This window comes from Pseudopipra pipra, chromosome 30 (assembly GCF_036250125.1).
Source record: "Pseudopipra pipra isolate bDixPip1 chromosome 30, bDixPip1.hap1, whole genome shotgun sequence".
In the NCBI taxonomy this organism is placed as follows: Eukaryota; Metazoa; Chordata; class Aves; order Passeriformes; family Pipridae; genus Pseudopipra; species Pseudopipra pipra.
Window position 1 is genome coordinate 394,753 of NC_087578.1, and position 10,403 is coordinate 405,155.

The following is a 10,403-nucleotide window of genomic DNA, read 5'->3' on the forward strand; positions in this document are numbered from 1 at the left end:
CTCTCCCCCAGGGAGCTTCTGGGGAGCCCTTGTGGGGTCCTCCCTGGAGACCCTGAGAGTGTCCGGGAGACCCCAGAACACCCCAAGACCCCCTGTGAGACCCTGAGAGCCCCCAGGAGACCCCAACACCCCCAGGAAACCCTGAGAGCCCCCAGGAGACCCCAAAACCCCCCGAGAGCCCCCAGGAGACCCCAAGACCCCCTGTGAGACCCTGAGAGCCCCCAGGAGACCCCAACACCCCCAGGAAACCCTGAGAGCCCCCAGGAGACCCCAAAACCCCCCGAGAGCCCCCAGGAGACCCCAAGACCCCCTGTGAGACCCTGAGAGCCCCCAGGAGACCCCACAAACCCCCAAAAGCCCCTGGGAGAGCTCCCGACCACCCACAAGCCCCCTGGGAGAACTTCATGAGCCCCTGGGGGACCCCAAGAGACCCTGTGAGCCCCCAGGAGATCTCAAGAGCCCCTGGGGGACCCCAAGATCCCCAGGAGACCCCAACACCCCCGGGAGACCCTCAGAACCCCCAGGAGCCCCCAAGACCCTCCAGGAGACCCCAAGACCCCCTGGGAGACCCCACAAGCCCCCAAGAGAAAGCCCCTGGGAGACCCCTCGAACCACCCACAACCCCCCCCAGGAGAACCACACGTGCCCCTGGGGGACCCCAAGAGCCCCTGGAGGACCCCAAGAGCCCCTGGGGGCTGGAAAACCAGAGGGAAGGGGGTGGGTGGGGGGTGGGCTCTGCTGTGTCCCTGTCACCCCCCCCACACCCCACGGGGGGGTCCCATCACCCTCCACATCCCATGGGGGGGTCCTGTCACCCCCAGGGGGGTCCCATCACCCCACATACCCCACGGGGGGGTCCCATCACCCCCCACACCCCACGGGGGGGTCCCGTCACCCCCAGGGGGGTCCCATCACCCCCCACACCCCACGGGGGGGTCCCATCACCCCCGGGTGAGCCCCAGCCCTACAGCAGATGAGGGGGAAGCCCCCCAGCCCCCAATTCCTGATCCCAGCCCCCCGGAGCCCCCCCGGAGCCCCCTCACCGTGGGTCAGGACCCCCCCGTCGAGCAGCACTTGGGCGATGCCCACGGCCTGGGCACGGCCCTGCGGGGCCAACCCCGCGCCCAGCAGCCAGTCCACGAGCTCCTTCCCCGAGCAGCACTGCCTGGGGGGCACGGGGGGTGAGACCCCCCGGAATGACCCCCCCTGAGCCCCCTGAGCCCCCCTGAGCCCCCCACCAGCTCCTTCCCCGAGCAGCACTGCCTGGGGGGCACGGGGGTGAGACCCTCGGAACAGCCCCCCCTGAGCCCCCCCTGAGCCCCCCCGAGCCCCCCCTGAGCCCCCCACCAGCTCCTTCCCCGAGCAGCACTGCCTGGGGGGGCACGAGGGGTGAGACCCCCCCGGAACGGCCCCCCGCTGAGCCCCCCATCGAGCTGGCATCAGTCCTCCTGAGCAGCACTGCCTGGGGGGGCACGGGGGGTGAGACCCCCCAGAACAGCTCCCCCTGAGCCCCCCCTGAGCCCCCCATCAGCTCCTTCCCCGAGCAGCACTGCCTGGAGGGCACGGGGGGTGAGACCCTCCTGGAATGACCCCCTGAACCCTCCCACCAGCTCCTTCCCCGAGCAGCACTGCCTGGGGGGGGGCACGGGGGGTGAGACCCCCCGGAACGGCCCCCCCTGAGCCCCCCACCAGCTCCTTCCCCGAGCAGCACTGCCTGGGGGGCACAGGGGGGGTGAGACCCCCCCCGGAATGACCCCCCTGAGCCCGCCCTGAGCCCCCCACCAGCTCCTTCCCTGAGCAGCACTGCCTGGGGGGCACAGGAGGGATGAGACCCCCAGAACAGCCCCCCTGACCCCCCCTGAGCCCCCCCCGAGCCCCCCGAGCCCCCCGTCCCACCTGTGCACCCTCAGGTGGTGTTTGTGGTCCCGGATGAGCCCCGGGCAGGTGTGGGTGAGGTGCAGGAAAAGGAGCTTCCCGGCCCTGCGGATCCTCTCCGAGGATGCCTGAGGGGGAAAAGGGGGGAGAGGGAGGGAAAAGGGGGAAAAAGAGGAAAAAAGGGGAAGGGAAGGGAAAGGGAAAGGGAAAGGGAAAGGGAAAGGGAAAGGGAAAGGGAAGAGGGAAGAGGGAAGAGGGAAGAGGGAAGAGGGAAGAGGGAAGAGGAAAGGGAAAAGAGAAAAAGGGGAAAAGAAAGGGAAGGGAAAAGGGAAGGAAAAGGGAAGGGAAAAGGGAAGGGAAAAGGGAAGGGAAAAGGGGAAAAGGGGAAAAGGGGAAAAGGGGAAAAAGGGAAAAAGGGAAAAAGGGAAAAAGGGAAAAGGGGAAAAGGGGAAAAGGGGAAAAGGGGAAAAGGGAAAAAGGGAAAAGGGGAAAAGGGGAAAAGGGGAAAAGGGGAAAAGGGGAAAAGGGGAAAAGGGGAAAAGGGGAAAAGGGGAAAAGGGGAAAAGGGGAAAAGGGAAAAGGGGAAAAGGGGAAAAGGGGAAAAGGGAAAAAGGGAAAAAGGGAAAAAGGGAAAAAGGGAAGGGAAAAGTCTCCAGCCTCGGTGGCACCTCCCACCCCCTCAAAGCCCCTCCCGGGGGGTTTCCCAGCCCCCCCACCCACCTGGGCGATGCTGTGTCCATAGTCCAGGGGGGGATTCGGGGTCCGGGATCGGTGTCTGGAAAACCAGAGGGAAGGGGGTCGGTGGGGGGTGGGGTGGGCTCTGCTGTGTCCCTGTCACCCCACACCCCCCACGGGGGTCCCGGCACCCCCAGGGGGGTCCCATCACCCCACGAGGGTTCCGTCATCCCCGGGGGGTCCCGGCACCCCCCCACACCCCACGGGGGTCCCATCACCCCCAGGGGAGCCCCGGCCCTACAGCAGGTGAGGGGGAAGCTCCCCAGGACCCAAATCCCAATCCCAGCACCCAGTTCCCGATCCCAATTCCCGAACCAGCCCCACCTCCCGCACCCCACCCCCCCCGAGCCCCCTTCCCTCCCCCCGGCTCCAGGTAAAACCTTTTCCCCCTCCAGCCCCAGCCCGAATCCCGGGGGGAAAATGCCCGAGCCCCCATCCCGGCGCTTCCCGGAGGGATTTTGGAGCCTCCCGGGGCTCCCACGTGGCGCTGGATAAACAACCTTCCGTCTCCCGGGAGCACCAGTCCGACCAGTTCCCCGAGCCGGGAAGGCGCTGGGAGCGCTGACCCCGACACGGGGTGACGGCCACCCCCCCCCCCCAGGGGCGCCTTTGGGGTCCCCCAGCCCCGTGTTTGGGGTGGGGGGAAGGCGGGGGGTCTCCAAAGGCTGCGTTTCCTGGGCCGGATTCCCGCCGGGATCCGCCGGGTGTGGGAAGGGGAGGTGGGAACGACCCGGGGGGGACGGGCCGGGTGAAAACCCCAATTAAAGAAGGCAAGGGCAGGATTAATTAGCGCGGGATCCCCATCCCGACACGCCCCCGGCTCGGGAGCGATTCCCGAGGAGAGGATGGAAAAGGAGCGGCGCCGGGAATGCTGCGGGGGCCGGGGGGGGGTCCCACCCGCTGCCGACCCTGAGGGGCTGCCACCGAGGGTGGGACACCCCCTCAACACTGTCACAGTGTCACCGAGGGTGGGACACCCCCCCCGACAGTGTCACAGTGTCACCGAGGGTGGGACACCCCCCCTGACAGTGTCACAGTGTCACCGAGGGTGGGACACCCCCCCTGACAGTGTCACAGTGTCACCGAGGGTGGGACACCCCCCCTGACAGTGTCACAGTGTCACCGAGGGTGGGACACCCCCCCAACACTGTCACAGTGTCACCAGGGCTGGGACACCCCCCCTGACAGTGTCACAGTGTCACCGAGGGTGGGACACCCCCCCCGACAGTGTCACAGTGTCACCGAGGGTGGGACAACCCCCCCAACACTGTCACAGTGTCACCGAGGGTGGGACACCCCCCCTGACAGTGTCACAGTGTCACCAGGGCTGGGACACCCCTCCCGACAGTGTCACAGTGTCACCAGGGCTGGGACAACCCCCCTGACAGTGTCACAGTGTCACCAAGGGTGGGACACCCCCCCTGACACTGTCACAGTGTCACCGAGGGTGGGACACCCCCCCGACAGTGTCACAGTGTCACCAGGGCTGGGACACCCCCCCAACACTGTCACAGTGTCACCAGGGCTGGGACAACCCCCCTGACAGTGTCACAGTGTCACCGAGGGTGGGACAACCCCCCAACACTGTCACAGTGTCACCGAGGGTGGGACACCCCCCCGACAGTGTCACAGTGTCACCGAGGGTGGGACAACCCCCCTGACAGTGTCACAGTGTCACCGAGGGTGGGACAACCCCCCTGACAGTGTCACAGTGTCACCAGGGCTGGGACACCCCCCCCAACACTGTCACAGTGTCACCAGGGCTGGGACACCCCCCTGACAGTGTCACAGTGTCACCGAGGGTGGGACACACCCCCCCCGACACTGTCACAGTGTCACCGAGGGTGGGACACCCCCCCAACACTGTCACAGTGTCACCGAGGGTGGGACAGTCTCCTGACACTGTCACAGTGTCACCGAGGGTGGGACACACCCCCCCCGACACTGTCACAGTGTCACCGAGGGTGGGACAGTCTCCTGACAGTGTCACAGTGTCACCGAGGGTGGGACAACCCCCCTGACAGTGTCACAGTGTCACCAGGGCTGGGACACCCCCCCTGACAGTGTCACAGTATCACCGAGGGTGGGACACCCCCCCTGACAGTGTCACAGTGTCACCAGGGCTGGGACAGTCTCCTGACAGTGTCACAGTGTCACCAGGGCTGGGACACCCCCCTGACAGTGTCACAGTGTCACCAGGGCTGGGACACCTCCCCTGACAGTGTCACAGTGTCACCGAGGGTGGGACAACCCCCCTGACAGTGTCACAGTGTCACCGAGGGTGGGACACCTCCCCTGACAGTGTCACAGTGTCACCGAGGGTGGGACAGTCTCCTGACAGTGTCACAGTGTCACCGAGGGTGGGACACCCCCCCTGACAGTGTCACAGTGTCCCCAAGGCTGGGACAGTCTCCTGACAGTGTCACAGTGTCCCCAAGGCTGGGACACGGTGACTGAGTCACTTTGCAAACTGTCCCGGCCTCGTGACCCCCCTGGCACAGGGAACACTCCCGGCACAGGGAACGCTCCAGGCACAGGGAACACTCCTGGCACAGGGAACACTCCCGGCACAGGGAACGATCCCGGCACAGGGAACACTCCCGGCCCAGGGAACACTCCCGGCCCAGGGAACACTCCTGGCACAGGGAACGCTCCCAGCACAGGGAACGATCCCGGCACAGGGAACACTCCCGGCACAGGGAACACTCCCGGCACAGGGAACGATCCCGGCACAGGGAAACACTCCCGGCACAGGGAACGATCCCGGCACAGGGAACACTCCCGGCACAGGGAACACTCCCGGCACAGGGAACGATCCCGGCACAGGGAAACACTCCCGGCACAGGGAACGATCCCGGCACAGGGAACACTCCCGGCACAGGGAAACACTCCCGGCACAGGGAAACGCTCCAGTGATCCCAGAGCAAATGTTTGCCAACGGAGCCGGGCTGGAGCTGCTGCCCTGGGAGCCAGGTGGAATCCATGTGGGAGCCAGGGATCCAGGTGGGACCCTGTGGGATCCAGGTGGGAGCCAGGGATCCATGTGGGACCCCTGTGTCACCCTGTGGGTGCCAGGGATCCGTGTGGGACCCTCTGGGATCCAGGGATCCAGGCGGGATCCCTGTGTCACCCCATGGGATCTGCAGCTCCGTGTCACCCCGTGGGTGCTCATGCTCCGTGTCACCCCGTGGGTTCAGCAAACCCCTCTCCAGCCCCTGACACCCCCCGTGTCCCCCCCCAGTGTGTCCCCGGGCTCGGAGCCAGCCCTGCCACGCTCCAGCCCCAGCCCCAGCTCCAGCTCCAGCTCCAGCCCCAGCCCCAGCTCCAGCTCCAGCCCCAGCCCCAGCTCCAGCTCCAGCCCCGCTCCAAGGACACCGAAGGAGACACAAAGGATCCCATCCCTCCCTCCTCCCCCGTGGGGGGGGGTTTCTCATCTCTCCAAAATCACCCAAACTCTCCCTCTGACCCCCCCAACCCCCTTCCCGGAGCATCCTTGTCCCCTCCAGCTCCGGACCCGCAGGATGTTCCCCCCCCCGACCCCCCCCGGCTCCCAAGAGCTTCCCAAGGAGTTGCCTTTTCCCCCTTCCTGCCCACGGGACGCTCCGAGCTCCCGCCCGGCTCCAGAATTCCGGCAGCGCCGGGCGCGGATCCAAAGCCGCCGGCGACCGTTCCGGGCTCGCGCCGCCGCTTTTGTTTGGGATCCCAAGGAAAACAACGGGAGTTATTTCAGGGCTTTGCGGCTCCCGGAGAAAGCCCTCGCCCATCCGCAGCCTCCAAAGGCCGGGAATCCCCCCGGGAGCCCCGGCGGGACCCGCTCTGCCCCCTCCAGGGATGCTGGAATGACGGGATCTGTCCCCCCGGGAAGGGGGGAGGACGGAGCCGCTCCGGGACGCGGGGCTGGGATGTCCTTTGGTGCCGGAGGAGGGATTTGGGGGCACCGGGAACAGGGAAAAAGGGCTCCAAGGGGGCACCAGGACACCAGGAGGGCTTTCCAGGAGCTTCCAGGGACAACATTGTCGCTCCAAGGCCCGGCCAGAAGCTTCCCTGACGTTCACCTTTCCCACTCCTGCCCCCGGGAATGGGAGCACCTGGAAAAGTGGGGGAACACCCCCCTTTCCCTGCTCAGAGCAGCTCCACTCCCTTCAACCCAGCGCTGTCCCCGCGCACGGAGGAGCCACCAGGGGAGGGGACAGAGGGGACACTCCTGCCACGCTGCTCCCAAACCCTCCCAAAAGCCAATCCCTAAAAAGTTCTGCAGGAAAAACAATTCGGGAAGAAAGGGAAAAGAGAGGAAAACCTTCTTGTCTGGGAGGGAGCTGCGTGGAGATGCCAAAAAAAAGGGGGGGGGGAAGTTGTTCCCTTAAAGTAATTCCACTTTTTTCCTTAAAAACGCGTCTCGGGTGGGAAGGGGAAGGGCAGGGAGCTCGGGAAGCTCGGCCGGGGCAGGAGAACCCGCTCCGGGGGCACCACAAGAGGCCAAGAGCAGGGACTGGCACCCCCAGGAGCCCCGCACGGAGGGGAGGGGACGCGATGCTGAGCCCGCTCCCGCTCCGGGAGCCGAATTCCTGCCGCAGGAAGGTCCGGGAAGGGCGGGAGGGGGCGCCGGGAACGCCGCGTGCCGCGGGGAAGGTCCTTCCCGTTGGCAGGCGGGTCGGGCTGTGCCGCCCGGGCTCTCCAGGGCACCCGGCTCGTTTCACGCCCCGCTGCCCGTCCTGCCCCGCCCGGGCACGGCGGGAGGGGGAAATGTGCGGCTCGCACGGCTCAGCTGGCACCCCGCACCCTCACCCGGGGCCCTGCACCCTCACCTGGGGCCCTGCACCCTCACCTGGATCCCTGGAGACTCACCTGGCACCCTGCACCCTCACCCGGGGCCCTGCACCCTCACCTGGATCCCTGGAGACTCACCTGGCACCCTCACCCGGGGCCCTGCACCCTCACCTGGATCCCTGGAGACTCACCTGGCACCCTGCACCCTCACCTAGGTTCCTGAACACTCACCTGGGCCCCTGCACCCTCACCTGGGCTCCTGCACCTTCACCTGGCACTGTGCACCCTCACCTGGGACCCTGCACCCTCACCTGGATCCCTGGAGACTCACCTGGACCCCTGCACCCTCACCTGGGTTCCTGCACCCTCACCTGGGTTCCTGGTTCCTCACCTGGCACCCAGCACCCTCACCTGGCATCCTGCACCCTCATCTGGCCCCCTGCACCCTCACCTGGGTTCCTGGGTACTCACCTGGATTCCTGCACACTCACCTGGCACCCAGCACCCTCACCCGGGGCCCTGCACCCTCACCTGGATCCCTGGATACTCATCTGGGTTCCTGGGTACTCACCTGGATCCCTGGATACTCACCTGGCACCCTGCACCCTCACCTGGATCCCTGGATACTCACCTGGCACCCTGCACCCTCACCTGGATCCCTCCACCCTCACCTGGCCCCCTGCACCCTCACCTGGGCCCCTGAATATTCGCCTGGGGCCCAGCACTCTCAGCTGGGCCCCTGCACCCTCACCTGGGGCCCAGCACCCTCACCTGGATCCCTGGATACTCACCTGGCACCCCAGATCCTCACCTGGGTTCCTGGTTCCTCACCTGGCACCCTGCACCCTCACCTGGGGCCCTGCACCCTCACCTGAGTTCCTGCACCTTCACCTGGCACTGTGCACCCTCACCTGGATCCCTGGATACTCACCTGGGCCCCTGCACCCTCACCTGGGCTCCTGCACCTTCACCTGGCCCTGTGCACCCTCACCTGGGGCCCTGCACACTCGCCTGGTTTCCTGGTTCCTCACCTGGCATCCTGCACTCTCACCTGGGTTCCTGGATCCTCACCTGGGCCCTGCACCCTCACCTGGCCCCCTGCAGCCTCACCTGGATTCCTGGATCCTCACCTGGGCCCTGCACCCTCACCTGGATCCCTGCACCCTCACCTGGGCCCCTGCACCCTCACCTGGCATCCAGCACCCTCACCTGGATCCCTGGAGACTCACCTGGGTTCCTGGATACTCACCTGGGCCCTGCACCCCTGAATCACTCCCTGCATCCCTGAATTCAATCCCTGCATCCCTGAATCACTCCCTGCACCCCTGGATTCATTCCTGCACCCCTGGATTCATTCCTGCACCCCTGGATTCATTCCTGCACCCCTGGATTCATTCCTGCACCCCTGGATTCATTCCTGCACCCCTGGATTCCCTCCCTGTGTCCCTGGATTCCCTCCCTACATCCCTGAATTCAATCCCTGCGTCCTTGAATCACTCCCTGCACCCCCGGATCACTGCTGGTATCCCTGGATTCACTCCCTACATCCTTGGATTCACTCCCCACATTCTTGGATTCACTCCCTACACCCCTGGACAGGCTGTTCCCCATTCCCACTCACCCAGCGGATTCCCTGGATCCGGGACAGGCTGTTCCCCATTCCCACTCACCCAGTGGATTCCCTGGACACAGGACACTCTCCCCCCATTCCCACTCACCCAGTGGATTCCCTGGACACAGGACATGCTCCCCCCATTCCCACTCACCCAGCGGATTCCCTGGATCCGGGACAGGCTGTTCCCCATTCCCACTCACCCAGCGGATTCCCTGGATCCGGGACATGCTCCCCCCATTCCCACTCACCCAGAGCATTCCCTGGATCCGGGACAGGCTGTTCCCCATTCCCACTCACCCAGCGCATTCCCTGGATCCGGGACACGCTCCCCCCATTCCCACTCACCCAGCGGATTCCCTGGATCCGGGACACGCTCCCGCCGCTCCCTTCCAGCCGCACCTCGTAGCTGGAGCTCCGGAACAGCCGCATCTTCCTCAGGAGCCCCTCGAGCCGCGGCCCCCCGGGGGGGGTCGGGGGGGCGGCGGCGGCTCCGCTTCCCGGCTCCAGCCCGGCCCGGGGTGTCCTTGGAGTGCTCCGGGATTCCCGGAGATCCTCCAATCCTCAGGGTCTCCTCGGGGTGCTCCGGGATTCCTGGAGATCCCCCAGTCCTCAGGGTCTCCTCGGGGTGCTCAGGGATTCCTGGAGATCCCCCAATCCTCAGGGTCTCCTTGGAGTGCTCCGGGATTCCCAGAGATTCCCTAATCCTCAGGGTCTCCTCGGGGTGCTCAGGGATTCCTGGAGATTCTCCTTGGGGTGCTCCGGGATTCCTGGAGATTCTTCCTGGGGTGCTCAGGGATTCCTGGAGGCTCCCCCCAATCCTCAGGATCTCCTTGGGGTGCTCTGGGATTCCTGGAGATTCTTCTTGGCGTGCTCCGGGATTCCTGGAGATCCCCCAATCCTCAGGGACTCCTCGGGGTGCTCTGGGATTCCTGGAGACCCCCCAGTCCTCAGGATCTCCTTGGGGTGCTCCGGGATTCCTGGAGATCCTCCTTGGGGTGCTCTGGGATTCCGGTAGATCTCCCAATCCTCGGGATCTCCTCGGGGTGCTCCGGGATTCCTGGAGATCCTCCTCGGGGTGCTCTGGGATTCCTGGAGACCCCCCAGTCCTCGGGATCTCCTTGGGGTGCTCCGGGATTCCTGGAGCCCCCCCAATCCTCGGGATCTCCTCGGGATCTCCTTGGGGTGCTCCGGGATTCCTGGAGCCCCCCCAATCCTCGGGATCTCCTCGGGATCTCCTCGGGGTGCTCCGGAATTCCCACCGCCCCTTCCCGCGGGGGAGGGGGCGCGGGGGGGGAAGCGCCGCGGCCGCGGGGCCGCTCCGGAGGCTCCGGGAGAGGGACGGGATCGGGATCGGGATCGGGACCGGGATCGGGACCGGCCGGGCGAGCCCCGCCCCGGACGGGGGGGGAGG

The 10,403-nt window shown here is 66.2% G+C and overlaps 1 protein-coding gene across 1 annotated transcript; it reads right to left on the reverse strand.

Moving 5' to 3' along the window:
• Positions 1-941: 941 nt before the first annotated feature.
• On the reverse strand, positions 942-10,403 carry LOC135404128 (rap guanine nucleotide exchange factor 3-like). The gene is made up of 5 exons (XM_064638705.1): positions 9,338-10,403; positions 2,596-2,650; positions 1,897-2,003; positions 1,044-1,161; positions 942-964 (listed from the first exon to the last, which is right to left on the reverse strand). The coding sequence occupies exons 1-5, from the start codon at positions 9,419-9,421 to the stop codon at positions 942-944; spliced, it is 387 nt and encodes a 128-aa protein (XP_064494775.1). The 5' UTR covers positions 9,422-10,403.